The sequence below is a fragment of the Haemaphysalis longicornis genome, unplaced genomic scaffold (assembly GCF_048455015.1).
Source record: "Haemaphysalis longicornis isolate Haplotype H1 unplaced genomic scaffold, Haemaphysalis longicornis Haplotype H1 scaffold_1, whole genome shotgun sequence".
Classification (NCBI taxonomy): domain Eukaryota; kingdom Metazoa; phylum Arthropoda; class Arachnida; order Ixodida; family Ixodidae; genus Haemaphysalis; species Haemaphysalis longicornis.
The window spans coordinates 161952073-161977899 of NW_027526203.1; the positions used below are offsets into that span (position 1 = coordinate 161952073).

General features: G+C 48.5%; 1 protein-coding gene and 1 pseudogene across 1 annotated transcript; both read right to left on the bottom strand.

Moving 5' to 3' along the window:
• Window positions 1-25827, bottom strand: part of LOC144155501 (uncharacterized) — a 339376-nt pseudogene that overhangs the window by 67300 nt on the left and 246249 nt on the right.
• Window positions 14915-25685, bottom strand: LOC144174374 (uncharacterized). The gene is made up of 2 exons (XM_077703050.1): window positions 25561-25685; window positions 14915-16958 (listed from the first exon to the last, which is right to left on the bottom strand). The coding sequence occupies exons 1-2, from the start codon at window positions 25683-25685 to the stop codon at window positions 14915-14917; spliced, it is 2169 nt and encodes a 722-aa protein (XP_077559176.1).

Below are 25827 nucleotides of genomic sequence, written 5' to 3' on the forward strand. Positions count from 1 at the left end.
TTTCTAGGTATCTTCGTCTTATCGAGGAGAACCGTCGGCAGGAGAAGAAGAAATGGTCGATTGTTTCCGGTTCTTTGCAAAAGGCGCATAACGGCGACAGGGCCAGATTAGAGCGGTGCAAGAAATAATTTAAATTTGGCACGCGACAGCGAAAGCTATAGTGAGGGTTACTTCACAAGCTCGCGACTGGCTTATGCTGTACTTCCATGAGTACCGGAGGTGCTCGAGCTCCGAGTCGTCGTAGGTACAGTCAGGCAGACTTTGGAGTGAACACAGCCTTCGGAAGCGAGCCGAAGTAATGAGGGAAATGGGCGGCAGAACCTCCACTACTGGACCGCTTAATGCCATTCCCGCCAGAGCATCCGCCGATTCGTTAAGCCAGATACCTGCATGTCCAGGTACCCAGACCAAGCGGAGTTCACAAAGGGAGGAAGGCGCTAAAGAAGCAAGGACTCGACGTAGGGGGGATGAAGTTGAAGAAGTAAGGGCGGAACATACAGAAAACGAATCCGTGAGAATTATTGCCTGTCGTTTCGAGGAACCAAGCTTACGAAGGGCCAAGACTATGGCGAGAAATTCTGCGTGGAAAGATGTAGTAAAGTTAGGCAGCCGGAGGGAAAAGGCCCAATCTAGACCGGGAGAAAAAATACCTACGCCTGCCCTCTCCTCCCGGACAGAAGCATCGGTTGCAACAATGGCGTGGAATGGGAAACCGTTCAGATGATCCTGTAGGAGGCCTGTTAAAAGGTTCAGAGGGAGTAATTTCGCGTTAGAGGGAAATATTTGATCAAAGGAAATATCTAAGTGCGACACTCTGTCAAGTACTGGAGCCGACAAGAGGGCCACATTTAATGGGCCAAGCAGAGATTGAACAAAGACCGCCTGTGGATGTTTGAACCGCGGCCATGAACTACCGAATAACAATGAAGGCCATGTAACGAAGGCAGTTTGCGGCCTGGATATGGGCGATTCCATAACTCGTAAAAATGCATCTACGGTGAGGGCATGCATGCGTGAGACTAATTGAGGAATACGGGCTTCCATGTATAAAATTTTAATTGGTACATAACGGGGAAGACCCAGACATAAACGTAGAGCTTGTCTTTCGAGCATTATCAAAGGGCGAAGTTTGTAGTGGGGACTCCCGGAGAATAGCACAGATCCAAATTCTAGAATTGGTCGGACGTACATTTTGTAAATCATTAGTAGGGTGTCACGACGCATGCCCAATCTTTTGTGACTTAGCCCTCTCAAGAATGACACGGCCCGAGCCCCTTTGGTAGTAATGTAATCTATGTGTGGACGCCAATTGAGGGTATATTCGTACAAAATACCCAGATATTTTAATGAATTGACCTGAGGAATGTCCTGTTGCCGGCAACTAAGAGATATGAAGACTGGGCCGCTCACTGGAAATGGAAGCAGAGCACATTTGTTCACATTTAAGGTCAAGCGAAGACCATCCAGCCAAGCCTCTAAGGCGCTTAAATACGACTGCATACGCCGATACAACGTGTGTATATCCCTGTCTGAAGTGAAAAAAGCAATATCATCCGCGTAAATATACACCTGAATGTCTGGATTTACCGGAACCGAGCTCATTAAAATATTGAACAGCACGGGAGAGAGAACGGAGCCCTGGGGAACACCTCGAGTTTGACTGTATATTGGAGACGACAGGCCCTGCTGTGAACAAAAGAATTTTCTATCCGACAAAAAAGTGCCAATCCACGAAACAATGTAGTCTGGAAAATGATAACGCTGGATTGTGTCAAAAAGAATTTGGTATTCAACGCTATCGTAAGCTTTAGCAATATCCAGGGTAACCAACACGCCCACTTCTTTACGTTGGCGTGCCAGCTGAATGCGACTCTCCAAATCAATGTGGGCAGACCAAATTGAGCAGCCAGGCCTGAATCCTATCTGTTTAGGGTTCAAGACGTTCTCGCGTTCTAAAATGTTTTCAATTCGATGTAGCAAGACTCTTTCTACTAGTTTTACGAAATTCGATGTGAGGGCTATGGGTCTGATATTATCTAACGCGTATCCAAGACCTTGTTTTTTAAGGAGGGGGACGATCTTTGCCAGCCGCCACTCAATTGGAACCCATGAATACTGTAAGGAATGGTTAACCACTTGTAGCAGTGAGTCGGGACACTCGTTGAACAAGAGTTTTAGCATATGGGCTGTAATACCATCCGGTCCAGGAGCCGCAGCAGGGACACGGCTCAAGCCCTCGCCAATCTCCTGAAGAGTCACCTCCTCAAAGTTGTCTTGATAGAGTCTCGTAAGGACTGGTGGTAATGCCGAAGTGAAACGTGCATGTAAGCCCTGCGCAATCTGGTCAGTAAAATACTGGATTTCATCCGGGGAGCTGATAACTGATTCAATGTTTTGCTCTGGAGGAGCCACATTCCAACTGCGCAAAAATCGAAATAGGTTTCTTTTTTTCCGTGGGTCCGAGAGTAAAGCAAAGCGGCGCGACTTATACTCCTCTTTTGCCTTATTGATAGTCCGCTTAAATATAGCGCGGATGAATTTGAAGCTACTCCAATTCGCAAGGCACTGATTACGGAGCAGTCTTTTCCACGCAGCATTTCTGCGTCTGTGTGCATACGTACACTCCTCGTTCCACCACGGGCTGATCGTATCCCTAGTTACCGAGACTGTGAATTTGGAACTCACGGCTGCATCGTTAATCGATTTTAAAACCTCTGCGGCCGTATGCTCTTCATCTCCTTGGGCCATCGTAGACAAGGCAACTCGTAATTCCTTAGCAAAGCGGTTCATATTTACGGATGCGTGTATTCTGCGGCTGGGAGTACGCACGGGGCATAAAATTTCGAAAAGCACAGGAACATGATCACTATTGGTTGCATCCGAGATTGTTTCCCAATTGACTACCAAGCCTGGCTTTGAAAGAGTCAAGTCCACAGCCGAGCGGGATTGACCCCTCACGTAAGTTGCCGCACCAGAATTGTAGCATGTCATGTTGTTGTCACCAATCCATTCCCACAACCGGCGCCCACAGGCATCTGTACGGAAGTCCCAGGATACATGGTGAGAGTTAAAATCACCTGCGAGAACGCTGTGGGGTTTGCATGAAGCGAGGGCTGCGTCCAATGGTCTCGTAGATATTACTCCAGATGGGAAGTATGCGTTGATCACAGATAAGGGAGGGGTATTCGGGAGATAGAGGTCAACCCCGAGGATTTCGCAGTCACTTGTCGACAACGTGAACGAGATTGACGCCCTGTGGCAAAAGGCGGTTGAAATTAAAATTAGCAAACCTCCTCCCCTACCTTGGCGATCCAAGCGAAACGATCAGAAGTTGCGAACAGCGAAAGATTTTGAAGGAGATAGCCACGTTTCCTGAAGCAGAATAATGTCCGGGGATAGCGTAGAAATTTGATGCGAAAGATCAGGAGACGAAGAGATTGCAGAGCGGCAATTCCATTGCAGGACCCGTATCCGCCCTATGGCGACTGGAGCTCTGCCGAAGCGATGGCCTCTTTTAAGATGTCTCCAGATTTTAATGTGCGAGTCATGCCCTTCTTAGTTTTGGATTTAGGACCCTTGGCTGTTTTAGCATCTGCTGGAGAGAGAGTTCTCTTGTTTTTGTATTGAGAAGTTTCAATACTGAGTTCCATGTCAGAAGAGCTTTCATCAGAGGAGAGAGGAACCTGGGGGGCACTCGCGATGGCAGCAGACTGGGCTGGGTGGTTAATCTCGGCCTCTAGGGGCGCTCCAGCTTTGTTCAAGGAAGGGCTGGCTCCGGATGATTTGTTATCCTGGCGACCCTGCACTGAAGGAGTGGCAGTTGTGGGTAAAGAATGAACTGAATTCATGACCGGAATCTGGGAGACAGAGGAATCATGGAGGAGAGGAAAAGCCTGTATAAACTCTGAAAGCTTTGCCATCAGTAGCTGCATTTGGGCCAGACACTGAGACATTGTTAAAACCAGTGGCTCTACATGCTTTGCTACTGCCTTCTCCGCAGCCGTGTTAATCATGTTAGTCAAAGTCGACTCCGTTAGAGGGGTCTGCTTGGAAGTGACTCCAGCGTAGCCGGGTTCGCAGCTCTTGCTCGCACCACGCCTCGTCTTCTTCTTCTCGGTGGTGTCTTTTTCCCAGCAGCCGCTTGGTGTCTCGCGCGAAGTGAATCTTCTTTAACTATCTTCACCATGCCCCCTCCGAGCCACTCATCACATATATATCAGTGTGTCGAACCGAAAAAAATACCGGTTGGGTCACAGTTGTGGTTCAGGAGAAATCATTTCGTTCCGGTTCAGTTCCGGTTCGACAAAATCACGTACCGAACCGGTTCCCGAACCAGTTCCGGAGATTGAATCGGTTCGCGAACCGGTTCGATGAGTTGAATTACCACTGATATTAGAAAAAACATTTAGTAGTTTAAAACGACAATCAAATCAGAATACAAACAAAAATTCAAAGTCCTGCTGTTTCCCAAGGGCGGTGGCGCAATTGCAAACCAAACTTTAAACAATTACGGGATATTAGAAAAACGGATGATGTGGCGACGATTTACCACCTACTTTCTCCCCAAACTTTATGTTGTCCTAGCGACTATTGATAAAGCCACCGCCACAAGATATGACGGTGGGATATATTTTCTCCCTTTCTTTTTTGTTGAAATCGCAATCGACGCTATGGAATCGCCCGTCAGGCTAACCTTAAAGCCTTAAATTTAGCCTGCGTACTGGCGCGTTCAAATACCAGCGCTTAATACTAATGGCGCACATTTTTATATTTGTAACAAAGCAGAAAAATCCTACAACAGGCTCATAAATACTACCAATGAATTAGATTATTTGGTCACCCTGTATAATTTGTTAGCTACATGTCACCTTATCGAATCTCTTAGCCACACTTTTGTTAAAAGTATGCTTTAGTTAACGCTCAGTCACTGCATTATTGCTCTGACCACTGCAATTCCTTTTGCGATAGCTATACCGGATGTGTGCATTACAATCAGGATGTCATCGTACCGCCTGACCCCCGGCCATCGTTCCATGCGGTACATTGCGGAATCTTATGACAGATTATGCTGTTACAAAATGAAAGGAAAATTTGACGCGCGGAGCATGAGATGGGACTTTTTTTGGATAGACGCTTTAATTCGTCCACAGCAGTACTCCCCTCCCGACGAGTAGCAGTAGAAGTAATGTAGCGAGTTGGGCAGTCAGTACAAGTGCACCTTCGAAAAAAAGCAGATCTGAAAGAGACAAAACTGCACCAGCAGCAAATGGCTTAGCCACTGAGCAGCTCCTGCGGTCACACTTGTCAAGTATTAAAAATTTGCTAGTGTCGGACCTTTTAAACAAATTACGAAATGAAAAAAGTTTGCACACATCGGGTGTGGGCTTTCAGCACTCCTGCAGCCTGATTGCGCCAATAAAGTCGCAGCTAGGGAAGGGCAATGTCGTTTTATTCCCCCTGAAAGCTGCCGAGAATGACATTTCGTTTGGTAAGCTTCACTACGCTCGCGCTTCCAGCAGCAACAGATCATTGCTACATTGGTGATCATTCATTTCCCCTGTTGTTACATAGAGCGTGATTGTGTTCAATTGTCTGGAGGGGAAAGTGCGCAAGCGGGTACGAAGTTGATGTTACGTAAAGGAAAAAAAGGCCTGAATTGCATTGACTGTGCGATATCAACAACGGAGGGTCTAACTGTTTCGGCATGAACCGGTAACCGTTATTTCTTTTATCGGTTCAGTTCCGGTTCGGGTTCAGCGTGCTCAAAAAATTACGGTTCGCGGTCGGGTTCAGTTCCGCTAAAAAGACCGGTTCAGTTCCGGTTTTCGGTTCCGTTCCGGTTCGGCAACCTGAATATATATAATTTCATTAGTTTTGCAGTGGGCCTTAAATAACGTTTAGGTGAACGATATGCATGGAAAAGAGTCCCTGACGCCAGAACGTTCCTGCTTTCGAAAGAATTGGACCAATTTGTAAAAATAGAAGTTGTTTATATATATATATATATATATATATATATATATATATATATATATATATATATATATATATATATATAGCGAATCAGAATAGGAAATGAGTGTGTACGAGATTTCGGCGCACGTTAAAGATCCCCAGGTGGTCAAAATTAATCCGGAGCCCTCCACTACGGCGCGCCTCATCGCCTGCGTTGCGTCGGCGCGTTAAACCCTACAATCAATCAATCAGAATAGGAAATGAGGGGCTCGTTGAAATAAGACAGAAATAAGGGTTGCCAGTCAAGAAAACCTCGGACAGCAAAAGGCAGGATATGGTAGGTCATTGAAACAGATAAAGAATTTGGAAAGAAAGAAAGTGGAGAAAAAATGCCCGCCAGGTGGGATCCCACCTGGCGGGCATTTTTGCTCCACTTTCTCCATACTCTCTTTCAAACAGTCCTGGGAATCGTAGGGAGGGAGCCATGGTGAAGAGTCGAAAGTGAGTATGCAAGACACTGGAAGACGTGGTCACAGTGACTCCAAAATAGTAAACAAAAAGAGTCCACTTGACTACGTTATGACCCAAGTAATTTGAGTCGTCCTGACTCTTTTTGGGAAAGAGTCATGGGGTTCTGTTACACCGAGAGTAAAAAAAGAGTATGCAGGACTCCGTAAGACGCTGTCATGTCACAGAAATGTGGAATAATTTAGTGGCCGATGGCTCGGACGTTAACCGAGGAGGTTAACTCGGACGATTTCTGGGATGTGGTTCGCACCTGTTAACCGGCGATAGGTCCACGCCTGATTGGCCGCTGGCGGGAGGCACGAGACGGGGCACGTGATAACCGTTTCAAAACAAAGCTCATTTACTTTCTCCACATACACAGGAAATCAAACACAGGCTGACATAGATGCTATCACGACTAAACAACGTACTGTACTTGACACCCCGTTGGGGTCAGAACTGCCAAGTAACCGAAACAGAGTACATTGATGACAATGAAAGAAACGATACTCGCCGTTACGAGCCCAAGAAGGAGGCGACAGTAGGTGAAGGGGATAGTAAAGTGTACAATAGGCTGGGTTGGAGGCTTCCCCCAACTGCTAACAAAGGCCTGCGAGGAATACATACAGCAGGGTGCACTGAAGGAGGCGGAAGAGAAGCCCGGGCAGTCCACTTAGTGAAGTACAACAGAGAAGACGATTAGAAAGAGTCCGAAGAAGGGTGGAGAAGGGGAGAACAGCTTAGCTGCGGTCCAGCTGATGGTCTCGCCGGCTTGACAGAGGCTGTCGGCCGTCTGTGGTGGGGCACCGCTCATCAGCGACGCAATTTGGGTGAACTTCGGCCGCGCACTTTCACCTCCTTGAGGCGATCTTCGGGGGCCCGGAGTTCACCGCCATCGTCGCTCGGCCTCCCCAGCACAGCCCTCAAGTCCGACGCCACGTCCGACGCCACCGCCAGTTCTCACTCCATTCTCCCCGCAAACCCCGTGCTGCACCGTGCACACAGTCCCTCGGGCCGTGCGTCTTCCGAGAATCCGCGGGCGTAGGCTTCCGTTGGGCCGCGGCACTTTCGCCTACCTCTCTCCCCGAAGCACATGGCCAGCCGACCCGGGTGCGACAAGTGAGGCGAAAACACTCGTTTGCAACGCCGTACGCCTCCGCTTGGCACAAAAATGGCGAGCGGCAAAAAAAAACAACAGTCAAACCGGGACATGAATTTCGCGACGTCACCACAACTCCCAATTTTCAAACAAAGAGAGTCTTAATGACTACTTTGCGACTCTAGCAAAAGTAGTCACACCGACTCTTTTTGAAAAAGAGTCTCCTGACTGCCAGGTTAAGAGTCGAAAAAGAGTATGCAGGACTCTGTAGAAGGTAATCATACCGGCTCCGAATCAGCGAACAAAGAGAGTCCGCTTGTCTACTTTGGCTACTACATGACCCCAGCGAACAGTCACCCTGACTTGCTGAAAGGGAGTCCCGTGACCCCTGAGATAGAGCATGCAGGACTCTGCAGCACAGTCACCGAGACTCAAAATCTGCAAAGAAAAAGTCCAGTCGACTTTTTTCGACTCGAGCAAACAGAATCCCTTGAGAGTCGAAAGGGTAAAAAAATGCAATACATATACTACTATGACCCTGTAAGGTAAGCCATGCATACATGCAAGAAACATCAATGCAAAGTACCAAAACAACTCTTTTATTGAAGTGAAGCCTACAACCGTTTTAAATTATGCATTGGCTCAATGACTAGAAACAATGTTATAAAAAATAAAAATCAGGAGTTTTTGTCTTAGACAACATATATACGACTAGAAGAAACGTGAGAAATACAAGATTCAAAATTATCACCTTCGACAACGTTTGTGCCTCAAATAACAAAAGCTTGTAACATTCAACGAGACAAGCAACACTTCAGCTCACATATACGAAACACAAACCTACAACAGTGATCAGCCATCAGCTGCTGGCTCAACAACTTAAAGAAATGATAAGTGAATATGAAAACACAAATTTTCTTAAAACCACATTGAACAAATATTTAAAATGTCACTTTTAACAAAAACATGTAACATTCAACCAGACAAGCAACACTGGAGCTCACATATACGAAACACAAACCTAAAACAGTGATCATCCATCAGTTCCTGGCTCAACAACTTAAACAAATGATAAGTGAATGCCACAACACAAATTTTCTTAAAACCACACTTAACAAATATATAAAAATGTCACATTAGACATCTGAAGTGAAAAAAACTCCAGAACAGTACAACTCACGAATCGAAAATAGGACAATAAAATACGCAAAACAGAGTTCGGGAGAGCATTATTGCTTAATGAATTTGCAACCTTGAACACGTTCATAGTTAAGGCATACACCTCGGTTTGGCTTAATGAACAGGCCGCTGGGACCCCTCATACCCAATGCAAATGAACATATAATAAAAAGGTGGTATGAAATTCTTAATTGATGATTGTATAATATCCCTAAAAAATTTCTTTGTTCATTTTAGAACTTTACAGAAATTTACTCGGAGGCTACGTTGATAGTTGTGATCTTGCAACACCCACCACTTGATATACTGGCATTGGAAAACGTATTTATGCCCTGGCTGCCCCTGCGCGAGCTCTCAATGTAGTGATTAGCTTTGCCACAGTCACTAAGTTGCTGGTGCATGTGCGCACCCCCATCAGGTCTTCCAAAACGGCAAGGGTCTGCTTTGAAGAATTCACGTATTGGAGCTAGCAAATAAAATAGCAATTCCTGACGTGAAGTCCAAAATGTTGATGGAGGCATGCTCGCAGACCACCTTTATCGAGTCAGATCCGAGTTGGCTGCTCCCCGTGTACACTAGCGTCGGGTACGGATATGCAGTATCTGGGTTATGTAAAAAAAAAACAAATAATGCAGAAATGTAGTTGCTGTAAAAAAGTACTTTACGTGGACAGACATCAATATGTATAAATTATTACTGTGATTGTCTTTACTATGCCACGTGGACTGACAAAGAAAATAGCTGCAATAATAAGTTACAGGGAAAGCTCGGTTATAGTATATGCCTCAGGTATGTCAAGGCCCACTTGCTATGATTAATCATTGTGGTCCCAGCAACCTGCCCTTAGAAACAACGCATTAAATACACCGGTTGCAAGACGCACAAGTACACGCACCTAGCATCATGTGATGCACGACTCACAACCTCAAACACCATTGCAGTTAAAAAACCTGCACACTGCCTACCTTTCCAGCTGCTTCTCCTGCCACATTTTCCTTTAACACTGCGCTACCTCTGTTTGTCTATTTGTGGCACCACTCTTCTTTTAGATGCGACGCATCTCTTGCTCTGAGGCATGTCCCTCCTGCGTCGTTGTCGCGGCGTCCGTCCGCATCCCTCCTCCGTCTTCTCTCCCACAGCTGTATGCAACACTCTCACTCCGGCTCATTAGTATACCACAGCTGGCGCGCTTGTTTGGGCACGCTTCGCTGCGTAACGCTGCATTAACAAGTGCTCCAGCGCGCGCAAGTGCGCGCATGCGCGACGCACACCACCAGCGCATGTTCAACTCTCCCCCGTTTTTCCCTCCGACAGCTGTGTGCAAAACTCTCACTCCGTGGCATTAGCATAACAACAACAACTGCGCGCGCGCTTCGCTCCGCTCGCGTCTGCTCCGGTGCGCAAGTGCGCGCATGCGCGGCTCTCCTCCGCTGTCTCCTCTCCTTCAGGTGCTGTAAATATCGTTATAGAACGGGACGCGGACGCGAGGCCATGGCTGAGCCGGACCGAGTTTTATTAGCTTCCTTCTCGTCCCTCCGATAGTAATGATAGTTGGCGGTTAGCCGCCTTTGTGCTCTTCCTCTTCCTTGCTAAATCTGCAACATACTCCCACCCCCAACGGTGACACTAGTGGGAAAGTGCAGAACACGTTAGTCTAGTTTTCCTAGATAGGTAATCCGATGTCAATTACTTTGTAGACGAGAGGTGGAAGATACATGCTCCTTTATCCTCCATTTATGCTTCGCGGCACGATGGCTTCTTCTTGCTACCTTCTTTGCTACGGCGGGGCACGCTGTTTTGCTCGAACCGGAGTGCCCGACGCAGGAGGCAAAATTAGTCCTCGAGTGAGCATGGATAAATCGTATTCTGGATGCAGCCTCAATCTTCTGGTCAGCGGTCCCTTTTCCCTTTTCTGTTCGCTTTCGATGTTCCGTTCTGAGTCCTGGCTGAGTCTTTCGCACTTGTGTCTCTATCGTCGTCATTGCCCTGGATTTCCTTGCTTCTAGTAATCGAACGAACGCTTCAATTTCACATGCCTGAATCTGCGTGTTCCGAGACCTGCTGCCGAGCCACCGGTTTGGTACCTGCGGTGCACGAGTGAATGCCTTGCTGTAATTGCACCCGGTATCACTGCTAGGCCGTTCATCCATTGTCTTGACCTGATTATTTCCCATGCGCGATGGCGTCTTGGTCTTGGCCCCTAGCGCATCCAAGTCTGGCATGGTATTGTCATGGCTTCGGCGGGATGCCATGGAGCCAGCTGCTTGCCCGTACTCGGTCGTGCTGGTACATCCCGCGGCCTGGTTTACCGACGACGTTGGAAATGTAGGGTCGCTGTGCTGGTCTATCCTCTCTCCCACAGACGAAGACGAACTCGCGGTTTCGAAGGTAGCCCTTGTTGCGAAGGGGAGGACTGCGCTGGCCGCGTCCATTTTCTGGGGGGTGCCACATCTGAGAGGCCCCTGCTTCCTTTGAGGCGGCGACAAAGTTTTCCTCACGGTTCCCGCCTTTCTCAAAGTTTCCTCAGAGATTCGCTCCTTTAGCGAAACCTTAGCGCGACTGACCGTGTATGAGCACTCGTCGGAATCTTCTAAGTCCTTTACGAAGGTGTCAAAGTCAAGAAGGTTCTGAATCATCCCGTCAAGCTTTCGAAGTTGATCCTGTTTTTGTTCTGCCTCATGGCACAAATCCATAAGCATACTGTCACAAACTGCAGGCCAGACCCTCCATTTTTTATTTTCGGACGGCCTCCCGGACGGAGTCGGCCATCTTGCGCCGCGCGGAGGAATTCCGGGTGCCCCCTTCGGCTTTGTGCGCACCTCCTTTGTTTCGTCCTGCCTGCTACCAGAACAATGCGAGCTGCCGCATTCCAGCGCTGTTGTCCGAGGGTGACGTCACGGTCGCTGGCGTGGACGCGCGCTTGCGATCGTAGCGAAGGAAGCAAGGGCCCCCAGGAGGGGGAAAAGAGGAACAATGGGAATACTTCGAAGTGGGGCTACGGGGCAGTCGGCGGAGATTGGAGAACGTGCTACGGGGGGAAGAGTCCGGGGGGTGACGCGCGGCGCGCCTTAGCGGAAGTGCATCGGTAGGCTCGCGACGGACCGGTCTACGCCTCGGCTCAGCGCTCGAGTTCGCCCGTCGCCGCGAGTCCCATGGCCGACCAGCCTCTGCACCCCGGAGCCCCGAAACACGTGAGCTGCTGCCCGGCGAGGCCGTCTCCACCTCGTCGTGACTTTCTGCCGTTCAACCGGCGGGTTCTACTTGTCTCGTAGAGACTTCCTCTTCCCGCGCCCCCTCCTTCGGAATTGTTTGTCGTATCGGGTTAAGGTATCCGCCTTCAGTTTTTTTTCTAGCGTCACTCGTAACTAACAATGTTTGTCCCCTAGAGGGTTTTGCGTGTTGTGTAATTGTTAGTATTTTTTTGGTAGTTGCGTTGTTGAGGTTTAAACAAGTGTTTGCCTCTAGAGTGTTTTTGCGTGTTGCGTACTTGTTAGTACTTTTGTTGTAGTTGCGTTGTCGAGGTTAAAACAAGTGTTTGCCTCTAGAGTGTGTCGCGTACGGCTGTCTGAGTATGTTTTCGAGGTAGAAGGTTAAGTCGTAGGCCACGGCGGATTAGTGCCTGCGCGCACAGGCCGATGGCATTGTGAAGGTTTTTTTCTCTTCTTGTGTCGGGCGTTGCCCTGTAGTCTTTTTGTTTGTACAGTAAACCTATATAGTCCAAAACGTAGCCGAGCATCTCCGTTGTGATTTCCTTCACCCCAGCAATCTCGGCACCCGTGAAAACTCACGGGCCGGCCACCCTGCTAAAATATAAATAACTGTTGTCTCGCGCCCCTCCTTTGGTATTTGCAAGCGGACGCAATTGTCCGGGGGAGGAGTTTGTGACAATAAGTGGCGTCCACGGCAGGATCGGTTGGCCACGTGTTGAGGTTGCTGGAATCGGAGAGGCTCACGTGTAGTAGCGCAGCGCGCTAGCCGCTGGCTCGCGCGTTTGTTCTTTGAGGCTCCACAGTAGCTGAACTAGCCGCCGCGACACAAGGTGCTTCTACCAGATATTTGTTTTTTTGTGTGTTCTCCCGGCGCTCGAGATGGCGGAGACTGACAAGTTGATCGAACAGGGCCGAATTTTCGGACTGGAAGGAAGTAAGTTGATGGAGTTCGTCCAGCAGGAGATAGCAAGGCGTAGAGATGAGCGTAATAAAGAACGGCAAAGGAAGAAGGAGGAGGCGGAAGCCGAAAGGCAAAGAGAGAGGGCAAGGTTTGAAAGAGAGATAGAGAACCATAAGGTGGAGATGTACCTAATTAGCCAGTGCAGAAGTCTGGAAGAGCTGGAACGGAATAGACAGAGGAGGAGAGATGAGGCGAAAGAAGAGAGTATGAGAGAACAGCAAGAGGCTGAACAGGGGAATCAGAAGAGCCCGGAAGAGGCTGAACAAGAGATCCAGAGGAAGGAGTTAGAACAAGAGCTGCAGCGGAAGCAGGAGGAAGCGCAACCGGAGATGCAGTTAGAGATTGATGAAACTCAACCAGAGGGTCAGAAGAAGAAAGAGTTTCCGCGAGTCTTTGGAAGGAAAGATCGCGAGGCGGAGATGGGAGACCAAGAAATGGATAGGACGAATGCCATTTCGCAGCTGCGCGAGTTCGAGGGTCCAGGCGGAGTACCTGAAGAGTCTACAGCTTTGGGGGCGTGCGATGCTGGGCCGCCTGAGTTCGTGCCGCCGTTGCAGGAGCAGTGCGACAGCGCAGGCGCGTGTATGGGTGTTTCTCAGCATACGGCCGCGGGTCAGAAACAGCCTCGAGAGCAGAGGGCTTTGGCCCCTAGCGTGCGTAGTGGCACGATACCGAACTTGTTAGGCAGTAGGCCAGCAAGGAAGCGCGCCGGGTACGACGAGTTCCGACCGCCGCGGGAGAGAGCTACGGTCGCTTTGCAGCAGGCGCGTAAAGGAAGGCGCGCGCGTAGTTCCGAGTTTCGCGGGAGAGAGGGAAATGGGCGGCTGTGCCTGACCACGCCGTGGCGGACGACGCTCCGTAACATTTCGGCTGACCCTCGGTATGTACCCCCTCGTGGGGCCAGTTACCCCAGCCGTTCGACAAGCAGAGTTACTTGCCTAGGCGGGTAGAGACGGTATCGCGGGTTGACCGTTTTGTGGCCTTTGGTACAATTTTGTATGTTTGAATTTACTGTGTAGTCTTTTTCTTGAGTGTGTCGTGCCGCGTGCTTCTGCTCCGCACGTGGATAGAGTGTTGGTGTAGAAATGAAAGGTTTTGTTTTCGTTCCCCTTAGATGTGTTGTGCGTTGAGTTCTCCCTGTTTAAGACTAGTGTGGGAGTGCAAGAGAGAGACTTGAACAGTTGTGTGCGCGATGTGGTGGCGCGTGAACTTGCGCAGTGCAGTCGCCCAAAAGTGCTCTGCAGGTGAGCGCGTGCTCCGATACGTGAGTGCGCGTTACAACGATTCTTCGGAGCTGTGCGACCAAAAGAGACACTGACTCTACACGAACTTTTTTGTTGCTTTTTCTCATTGCCTGTATAGAGCAGTGTGCATGTGTGGTGGCCTGTGTTTGTGTGTGGTAGAATATTCTGGGATAATATTCTTTAGGAGGGGGCAAATGTCACAAACTGCAGGCCAGACCCTCCATTTTTTATTTTCGGACGGCCTCCCGGACGGAGTCGGCCATCTTGCGCCGCGCGGAGGAATTCCGGGTGCCCCCTTCGGCTTTGTGCGCACCTCCTTTGTTTCGTCCTGCCTGCTACCAGAACAATGCGAGCTGCCGCATTCCAGCGCTGTTGTCCGAGGGTGACGTCACGGTCGCTGGCGTGGACGCGCGCTTGCGATCGTAGCGAAGGAAGCAAGGGCCCCCAGGAGGGGGAAAAGAGGAACAATGGGAATACTTCGAAGTGGGGCTACGGGGCAGTCGGCGGAGATTGGAGAACGTGCTACGGGGGGAAGAGTCCGGGGGTGACGCGCGGCGCGCCTTAGCGGAAGTGCATCGGTAGTGGAAATAGGGGTTCACAGCGCGGGAGACAAGGACGACGAAAAACACAAGACGAGCGCTGAACTTCAACAAGCTTTATTGACGATAGCGCCCAGAATATATACAGAAGCGGAGACACAAAAAAGACAAAAAACAAGATAAACAAGGCGGAGGGCATGAAGTCACACTTATGCATGTGTTTAACACAATCGCGACGCATTCAGATAACGGCGTTCGTTATTGGAAAGTGCAACCGACGGCACACTGATGCACAGCTCACCCAGTCGCTGTATCTGTTCAGCTTCTACGATCTCGCGTGTTAGCTGCTCACGGTGTCTGTAGATGATTTCACATTTGTTAAAGACCGGAACGCAACCACAATCTCGACAATGAATACCCAGATGGCCCTGTACTGCGGTATTGACATTGTAATAGTGCTCCTTTAATCTTTCGTTTAGGCATCTGCCCGTTTGGCCGACATACTTCTTTCCGCAAGTGAGCGAAATGACATAAACAACGCCAGCAGTGCAAGGAACAAAGGGCTTTCTGTGCTTGGTGGTGCAAGTGTTTTTTCGTCCGGCACGGGAATTTACGCGCTTGCAAAGCCCTGATAAATTATCAGGGGCAGAGAACACCACTCTGACATTCGCTTTGTTGCCTATTTTCTTCAAACCGTGCGAAATTTTGTGCAAATATGGCAGCACCGCAAGAGGCTTTTTCTCGTCAGCGCAGTCTGTCGTGGCATTCTCTCCCTGCTTAATTTTCTTTAACAATTTTTCGGCCACGGAAACCAATAGAGACTCCGGAAACCCAGCGCTCCTCAGGCGAGACGCCTGTGTGAGAAGGCTAGGCTCCATAGAGTGGCTACAAGACTTGTGCAGGGCATTGGTGAAACTTAAATTTGCGATACCGCGTTTGACAAGTTTAGAATGTGCCGACAGAAAAGGCAGGAGGGGTTTGTTTGCCCGGGGCTCATAGACCCAGCACAGGTGAGCAGTAGAAATGCTAAGCTTCAGATCCAAAAATCTCAACTCCCCATCGACCGGAAGTTCGTGGGTGAGGACAAGAGGTGCTAGGCAGTCTTCAAAAATGCAGAGCACATCGGCAACAGCACACGCCAACTTCTCATGCTTCTGACCATCAGAAAAAAGAATGAGAAAGTCATCTACGAAGCGAAAAACTTTAGGAACGACTGCTTGATCAAGGCGGCTAGCAAGGATACGGTCATGGTGGGCCAGAAAAATGTCGCTTAAGATGGGAGCGATGCATGAGCCGATACACACTCCGCTTTTTTGTATGTAAGTGCTATTGTTCCAAGACGCAAAGGTTGATTTCAAGTACAGGCCCAGAAGTGCTAAAAAGTTGGTCACAGAAATGCCGGTCGCATTCTGGAAAGCAATAGAGCCAAAGTCATCGATGCAGCACTCAACGCAACGTAGCAACGTGTCGTGCGGCAAGGAGTAATATAAGTCTTTGATGTCAATGGAGCAGGCGTTGAAACCTTTGTCACTACTTGAGATAAAAGCAAAGATATCATTAGAGTCTCTAACGAGAAAAGGGTCATCAATCGTTAGTAGATTTAGTTTGGATTGTAAAAACAAGGCAACAGCTTTCTGCCACGTCCCATTTTCAGAAACAATGACTCGAAGCGGCCAATCAATTTTATGAGTTTTGACTGTAAAAAATATATCCAAGCTAAGCTTCTTGCAATTGCCAATAGAGCTGGCTAGCCGCTGGAGGTTCAGGGCATTACAAAGCTTTTTCGCATCATTACGTACTTTTGAGAGCGAGATGTCATTGCGACAGTTAAAAACAGAAGTAATAGCAGAGGTGGCCTTTGAATCAAGCTCAGAATTCGGTAAAACCGCAAAGCCCCCTTCCTTGTCAGCAGTAAGCAATGAAAGGGACTGTTCTTTAAAAAACTTGACGACACTATTCACAGGCAAGCTCTTGCGGGGTGGTCTGGGCTGGGACAGGACATGAACACCTTCCGACACGCAACGTTCAGTCTCAGATTCCGGGGCTCGCCTGGCAACTTGCCTTACAAGCGTGAGCAGCTCCGGGGGCGACTTCTGCGGCTCCACGGCGAACTTGGGACCCAGGCGTAGAACACGTTTCACACTGTCCGGAAGGGGCACATCACACGTGGAGTGGACTGGGTTGCTCGGAGGAGGGGAAACCTTCTTGGGGGAGAAAGCCCGGAGCTGAACGAGTGCGTGTTGCCATATGAATTCCGTGGTGCGGCTGGTGATGACCAGGGTGTCGAACCGGAACCGGAACCGAACCGAAAACCGGAACCGAACCCGAATTTTTGCCCGGAACCGGAACTGAACCGGAACAATATTCTTTCCGCCATTTTGGAACTGAACCCGAACCGGAACGAATCGAAGGAACCGTTCCGAACCGGTTCCGGGGCCTCAAAAATATGATTTCTAGTTTTCCATTTCGGTCCCTACCTTTGCCACCCGCCAGACAGAACCATGAAATATTTCGCATAGTCTGCAGTTCCTAAGGCCCATCATGTTCTCTTCTTACTATTGCCCTCAATTTAATGTAAAGTTGTCCGTATATACTATCAGTTTGCGTTAGGTACTGCCCATCTCTCCCAATCGTCTTTTACATATAGCATAACTTAAGTTAGAACGCATATTCCGAGGCAACGTATCATGGAATACTTTTCATGGTTTCTACCTGCATGGTATTTAAAATCGTGTAAAGTTTTTAATGTGTTGTTAATACGCATGCATCCATGTCTGCCAGTGAAGGCCTTCAGGGACACCATCAACAATAAATCCATATATTCCATCTATTTTAGTTTGAATGGGCAGTTGTATACAAACAGCACTGAGACACAAACACTCGTAGTTCTCAAAATTAACTTCACTTCTGCTTGTATGCAGTGCCGTTGTGTCATTTTGTTACTGCTCTAAGAGGACATGAGATATAAAAAATGGGGGCTTCTAATTTCCACTTTTAAACTATATTTCATAGCATTTTCATGTTATCTTGAATCTGCTCAGCCTTAAACTTTAAAGACGGATGGATCTAAGTCGATTAATGCGGGTTAGCGGGTAGACTGGGGTGGATTAGTTAGGTGAGTAAATGAGCTAATGTGGATTAGTTGGACTGGTGTGTTGATTAATTTGGATTCCAGGAACTAGCGAGTCAGTTAAGGCAGATTAGACGGTGGGACCACACATGATATCTTTGGGGTCTTTGGCATTTGGAAATTTTGCAGCATTCTCCTTCTCGACCAATCACGAAATTTTGTCAAGCACAAAGTAGCCGCAAAGTTATGTGACGACCACCTAAACGCTATAAAAAATTCTTTCTTTATGCCCGTATTGCGCTGTTATGTTGTTTCTATATTAAAATTACCATCTCGCACTAAAGTTAATAACTAATTGCCTAATGCATATTTTATATTCATCAAAGGGTTTTCAAAACGTGTATATATATGAGGTGCGACAGTTGGAAAGAAACTAAACTGAAAGAAAAAAAAGAGAGAAACGATCAACTGGTTTGATGCAAGAGTCGTCCGATAGCATTCTTCGATACCTTCTCTTTCTTTGTGCTGCCGTTCTGCAGCCTCCCACAGGTGTAGCATCTCAACCCCCGAACACAGCCCCCTTCAAGCTAAGGAATCGGCGCCAAAACTCTTATAACAGAGTCCTAGCAGGCGTGGCCCAACTTTGCCAACGATCGATTGCATCTTACAGCACTTCCAATGATCAATTGGAGACCAGCAACGAGACAGTCGCAATTGTATGGGCACCAGCTCATACTGGCATATCCGGCAAACAAGATCACCAACCTCGTGGCTCGAGATTTGACCCGCATAGCCAGGTGATGAAGCCGGGCCCGAGTGCATGCATCCTGCAGTTACAGGCCAGGACGTTACTCAGAACTATAGCCTCTTCCGTAAAACGTATTCCTCCCAGCACAAATCGCTACCGTATAACCAGGAAAGATTACTCCGCGCCCTGCGGGCATACCCCTTCCCACACACCACCAGACTCCACCTCTTTGACGGGACACAGCTCTCTCAATATCGTCGCTTGTGTGGAGAGCCTGGGAACCTCATACACATAGTAGGCGACTGCGACAAGTGTACCGTAGATCCACCCAACCTCCACGTTTCCATAGAGATTTGGGAGACAGCCATGACCAGCTCCGGCCTTCAAGATCAGTTGCTCTTGATGGAAACGGCTGTCGATTCAGCCCCCTCGAATGAGGACGCCTGTCTGAACCTTTGCCTCAATTTAATTAAACTTCATTTTCTCTCTCTCTCTCTCTACAAGTGATCATTACTGCTGCGTGTGGCTTCACTTGGCTATTATCTCTCCTAGAGCCCAATCGCTGTCTCCGGTCGCTGAAGGGCCATTAGAAAGTTCATATCTCCGGTGGTTCCCTATCCAATGCCGTCCTATACACGCCGTCCAATGAGCCTTTATAGCCGTTCTTTCTTTCCAACAGCTCTGTTAGCAGATAAACGATAAGCAGAAAGAAATGGCTCTAAATTCCACCTGCCACGCTTGGCAGTCAGAAATTAACGCCGACGCCGGACTGTTTCTACTTCTAGCACTGCTAATCCTTTCGTGTTAGAGCTAAAGCGCCGTTGAAACTTGGGGTAGATGAAAGCGTAGCAGACCAACCGATTTATTTACAATGCATATTTTTTGCCTCATTGTGCTAAAATAGGGGTGCGTGCGTGCATGCGTGCGTGCGTGCGTAATATTTGATCGATCCAAAAAAAGATGGCGGGCGCGTACCATCTCCTGCCCGCCAGAGACCGCCCGTTTGCCAGTAAACTACCTGCCCGCTTGCCCGCCTGCCTGCCTGCCTGCCTGCCTGCCAGGCAGAACATTCTGGTGAGGATAAATGATTTGGGGACGAGGGGCGGCCCGTAACGAGCTGCCGGGGAGGGGGGGAGGGGGGGAGACGCGAAATTTCCCACCACGGCGACACTCCAGGGTACCAAAAACGATTGTGGATTGTCGGGTCGTCTGCTTAGTAGGTCGAGGCAAAAGGCTGCCTGCAGGGAGGCTGCTCATTGCCAGAAGATTCTGGTTAGGATGCACTGATGGGGGAGGCGTTGGAGCCACCGGAGCGCTGCCCGCTGGCCAGGAGGGTACATGTTCGCCTTCGAGAAGACTGTGGCGAGGACGCATTATTTGGAGACGATATGCGGCCAGTCACCGGTCGGCGAAGAGAGTGGATCACAGGGCGGTACAGCCGTGGCTATGAAGAGCTATGCGTTAGAGCGCAGCCCTTAAGCGCCCGCTCCTGTGGTTTCGCGTAGTTTCTCAGCGTCGGCCTCGTTGTAACCGAGAGAACGAAGACGCCACCGAAGATAGAGCGAGCAGGAAAGCGGAGGACGAAAGTATGGCGAAAGTGGGAGGGGAGGGCGAAATTTCCAGACCGCGCGAGACATGCTCCACGGCAGCAATGCCTTACGAGATAACGACAGAGTATACCGCATGCCGTCGTGCATTTGTTGTGGACGCGATCACTTCCTAAGACACAGCAGCTATGAGCCGTCGCCGAGAAGACCGCAGTTCGCGCTGCGCTCAAATTTCGCATTAGTGACTACCGTAATTGTCTGCCATATTTCTTGTTTCCTCAAGAAAACAACTGTGGAGTATGAAATTCCCGTGGTATAAGCCAAGTATAAAATAAAATTAAATCATAAAAATGAACGAACTTAAATTAATAAAGGCAAACTTGCGGCCATAAAGAGCAATGCTTTCACATTCATACAAACAGTGTCCTTAAGTGACCCAACGAATGTTTTGTTTAGCTTCAGTTATTGTTGTAATCGTTGACCTATCTGTCATGATTTGGCCCGCATTCGGGAACGTGGGAGGGTCGTAGTACCCTCCACCCGAGGGACGACCCGCAGCGTGCTGGTGGTCACGGTGACAGACCGCGAGCGGCTCTGCTCGTCGGTGTTTATTCGCCATCCGTGCACAATGTTGCTTTCACGCCGAGCGTGGCAGGGCCACCGAACTTAGCGGCCAACGAAAATTGGGGAGGGGGCGCGGGCGCCACATACTCGTCAAACTACCATAGAAAACGTTTTGCAGTAGCTTGTACAGTTAAAGGAGCTATTGAAGACTTTAGATAAACTCGCCGCGGTGGCTCAGTGGCTAAAGCGTTGCGTTGCTGAGCACACAGACGCGGGTTAGATTCCCAGCCGCGGCGGCCGCTTTTCTGATGGACGCAAATAGCGAAAATGTCCGTGTGTACGAGATTTCGGCGGACGTTAAAGATCCCCAGGTGGTCAAAATTAATCCGGAGCCCTGCACTACGGCCCACCTCATCGTCTGCGTTGTGTCGGCGCGTTAAACCCTACAATAAATAAATAAATAAATAAATAAATAAATAAATAAATAAATAAATAAATAAATAAATCAACACTTTCGATAAACGCTTTCACCCTTCTGCGCATCTAGAAGCACTGCGAGAACTATAGCAATTGCCCGCACAGAGAAACAGTGAGTGATTTCCTAGTCGCTGCGGATGCAGCTTCCGTTTCTGCTTCGCTTTTGTGGCTTTCTTTTTACAGCAAAGCTGTAAATGGCTAGGATCCAGCAGATCGCCTCCGGTCCCAGAGCGATGTAGACAGGAATCGCTAGCGAGCGTAGCGCCACGTTGCGGAGCCCACTCAAATCCCCGGAATCATAAAACTGCGCGCCACACCCCCGGGGCATGAAAAAAAAAAATTGGCCGCGTATCTGCTCCTTTCGTTGCAAATGCCGTCAAAAGACGATAGTCTTTATCGGCTTTTGCGAAGTAAATGCCTCCCTTCACTTTCCTGCTCACCTCTCCTGTTGTTCCTCTTGCGTAGCGCTCCTCCCAAGGTAAAGACGCCAAAGGTTTGCTTAAATCACTTTAAATTTCCCGCGTTCCACTGGTCCAAACTGGGTGTATCGATGCGAACGCTGCCGTACGGCGAAGACGCGCTTTAATCGAGGCGCTCTACTTCAACGTTTATAGAACCGCGTTTCCCTACTCCACGTGCGTTGCAAGCAGAACGTGGAACCTATCTAGTGGAACCTTGCGTAACTCTTGCCACTTGATTTCTTCAAATGCCGCCAGAAGCTATATGGCGCGGGCGACAGCAGGCGACGGCGGAGTGATATTTTCTTCTTCAGTTGATGAAGTATTTAATCTCACCAATATCAAACATGTACGATTTTTTATAAAGGAACGCTGCAAATATCACTTCTGTATCAATTTGTTGTCTTACATATGCGTAATGTCTTGTTGTTCTTCAACAATAGTGACAAGTATGAACATTACACCGGACTTTGACGGGCGCATTTAGCTATGACTATATAAGACTATTGCGCAGGCATTGAATTACTTTGGCCGGGTGGCTGAATCGAGTCACAGACAGACAGACGGACAGACATACAGACACACAGACATACAGACAGACCAAAATTTCTGGGTTTAAGTAGCCCAAGAAAGACTATCGTCTTTAAAAAAATCATACAAAATTAAAAAGGTCCTAGGGCCTTCATAGAGCATGCGCCGTGATTACCATTCCCGCGCTATAATAAATTTCTACCCACGATTCCTGTGTGTTTTGTTGCGTAAGCTACACTGGCCGAGGTTGAGCAGTTTCGCGTGTGCCGTGAAGGGCCGTTCTGCACAAGCGTGAGGGGCATTAGATTTGATTCGATACCATTGGCTTGGCTTGGCTTGGATTGGATTTGAATTGGATTGGATCGAAGTGGATTGTGTTGGATTGTGTTGCGTCATAGTCGCGGCAGACGCACTAGCGCCGGCGCGTGCCCAGGGGCCCTATTCTCGACTGCCCAAATTGCCGGCAATTCAGGCAATTTTCCGGAAGTCTTTTAAAGACGATAGTCTTTCTTGGGCTACTTAAACCCAGAAATTTTGGTCTGTCTGTATGTCTGTGTGTCTGTATGTCTGTCCGTCTGTCTGTCTGTGACTCGATTCAGTCAGCCGGCCAAAGCAAAACAATGCCTGCGCAATAGTCTTATATAGTCACAGCTAAACCTACCCGTCTTGGTCCGGTGTAATGTTCATACGTGTCAACATTGTTGAAGAAGAACAAGACATTACGCAAATATGAGACGACAAATCAATACAGAAGTGATATTTGCAGTGTTCCTTTATAAAAATTCAAACATGCTTGACTTTTGCGAAATTAAATACTTAATCAACTGCAGAAAAAGAATTCACTCCGCCGTCGCCTGCTGTCGCCAGCACCACTATAGCTTCTGGCGCCATTTTAAGAAATCAACCGGCAACAGTTACGCAAGGTTCCACTAGATAGTTTCCACGTTCTGCTTGCAACGCACGTGGAGTAGGGAAACGCGGTTCTATAAACGTTGAAGTAGGGTGCCTCGATTAACGCGCGTCTTCGCCGTACGGCAGCGTTCGCATCGAGACACCCGGTTTTAAGCAGTGGAACGCGGGAAATTTAAAATGATTTAAGCAAACCTTTGGTGTCTTTACCTTGGGAGGAGCGCGACGCAAGAGGAACAACATGAGAGGTGAGTGGTAAAGCGAAGGGAGGCATTTACTTGGCAAAAGTCGATAAAGAGTATCGTCTTTTGACGACATTTGCAACGAAAGGAGCAGATACACGGCCAATTTTTTGATTGGCTTTCAATTTTGGTCACGTGCTTCCGGTTGACAAAGCGGTTGTGTGTGCTGTCGTCATTTTGACGTTTTATGACGTGAACGGGCACCAGTCCTAAAGTTTACCTTATTTCTCCTCACTGAAAGCGAATAATTCTTGTCCGGCAATGAAAAACCAGACTAGAAGCACTAGACATGACAAGGTAGGCCTGTCTTTGCTATTCAACAACAATACTGCTTGTAATACACACCCCCTCTGTGATTGGCTGAGAAGGCGTGACGTAATTTAAACAGTTGGCGGGAACGATTACGTCATGCATTGGCAACTTCAGCCTGCGTAAAAGTGACGTAATGCTACGTAACAGCTTGAAAATGGCGGCTGTTTTTGTCGCAAAATACAAGCAATATAGGGCACAATATTGCCCCGGCTTACGGCGCCGCGAAATGTGCGGCAATTTGCAGCAGGCGCAGTTTCGCATGCGCGCTGTTTAAAGCATGTTTCCTACTGAAACAAATTATAGTTTCAACTGCTTCCAAGTCAGCGATCATGGAGCATACAAATAACGTGCAGTATTTTGCTTTTATGTTTGGCAATAAAATAAAAATTATTTGTTTGGCGTAACCGCAACATAAGAGGGCAGTACATGCCTCTCCATGACAAAGAGAACCCAGTGCATGGAATTTGTCCATACTCGTCCTAGTAAGCTGTTGGGTCACATGATCGAACTCAAGAGAAAAATAACAAAGAAAAGTGACTATTTGGTTCATTACAGCGCTGATTGCAGTCGAGCTTGACGAATGAGTCAATCGGCGACATCGGTGCGCTCCGCGGTTATCAGGCGTAGCGCTTCGCTGCTCTTTTGTGTCATAGAAGCGATGGTCGCGGCCGTCTTTTTCTCTGATCACGCCATAAACTGTAACATAGCAGCAGACGATGGCGTGGCGGCGGTGGCGGCAGGGAAGGTGATAACGCAACAAAGCTTGCATTGAAGCAGAGAGCCCAGCTACGGTGAAAATAGATACGGTAAAAAAATTGTGTGATGTTCTTTAGCTCGACATCCGCCTTTCGCTCGCTTTTGGATCAACGTTACTCGATCGCCTTGTGGTGTTGACGTCAAATTTGACCTCCAGAAATATGTTTTTCTTGTCAGCCTCAGCTACCGTCTTAATTTTTATAGTACATGCCAAGTGTTTTTATATCTTTCTTGCACAATATTTGATACCTTGGTAGCGATCTTTATGAGTGACTCGTCAAATTACACTGTATGTCGTCATAGCTATAGGTGCAGCACGTCACTGATTGCTTACGTTGTGCTTACGCAAAAGAACATGGGCGAAATGCCGGCAATTTGTGCAGTCGAGAATAGGGCCCCAGGTGTGCGCCTCAATTACGCAGTAGCCAAGACTGACGCTGCGTCGGAGCCGCTTGATAGCCGTTTCACGTGGCTCCTGAAGAGCCGTGCTGAACATGCGCGAGGAGCAGTGACTGGACAGGACTGGACTTTCAGTTAATAACCAGGAACAATGCTCAATCACAAATTACCAACAAACGTGTTTTGCTTCGTGCACCCCGTGGACTACGACCCAGTCACACCTCACGTTGAGGCTCGGCACCGCAGCTTTGCTGGCCATCCCTCTTCACGGGGTGGAAGGGCTCTGAATTTTTAAAGTGGCTATGAAATGCGTTCTATTCTGCAACTTAAGGAAACCCGGCAAATAGCCGCTACACCGCTGTAATGATGTCATTCAGCGGTCGAAGAACGCCAAGACCGGGAAGGAGAGAAAAATATTTTAAGCAAATTTCTAAGTTATCTGATGAGGAGAGAGCAGTAATTTTTGGCTGAGGCCCTTTGGGACCCTTAATCTAAGTACAGGATGTGTTGGTTGACTACTTCCTGCAAGCATTTAGAAAAAAGTTAAAAAATGTGTTGCAGGGTCGCTTTAGTTTGGTCAAAGCAAAATATTTGCACAAAGAAACATTCATTATGACTTGGTTTTATGCCGCCTTGATAAGGAAACGAAAAACGGGCACAAAAAAATTAACAGAAAAAAACACGCCTGCTTTTTTCTTCGAACCCGTTTGAACCCGTTTGAACCGGTTCGAACCGGTTCGAACCGGAACGGAATGGTGCTCTGGAACTGAACCCGAACCGAACCCGAAAGACTTGAACCCGAACCCGAACCGAACCCGAAAACATTCCGGTTCGACACCCTGGTGATGACACACAGATCGCGCCACTTCTTCTGCGCTATGTGATGGGTGTCGGCGCTGTGCAGTCTGAAGAACAGCAGGTCCCGGAACAGCCTGGCCTGGCGTTTCCACTCAGAACGCAGAATCTTGCAGATTCTCATCCCGTGTCCAGCTGAGGGTGCCACGCCTCCAAACAAGTTGCGTATCTCCGGGGGAAGCAACCTTCGACGTATGCAGTAGGCGAGTGTGCGCGCCCTGCACTCACCTAAGGCGATGAGGTTTACAAGGTGAAAAGGAGTAGAA

Coding starts and splice junctions, on each gene's coding strand:
- LOC144174374 (XM_077703050.1), bottom strand. CDS start 25,685: ATGAGAATCTGCAAGATTCTGCGTTCTGAGTGGAAACGCCAGGCCAGG. Junction 16,959..25,560: donor CAGAAGAAGTGGCGCGATCT/GTGTGTCATCAC, acceptor GGTCATCACCAG/CCGCACCACGGAATTCATAT.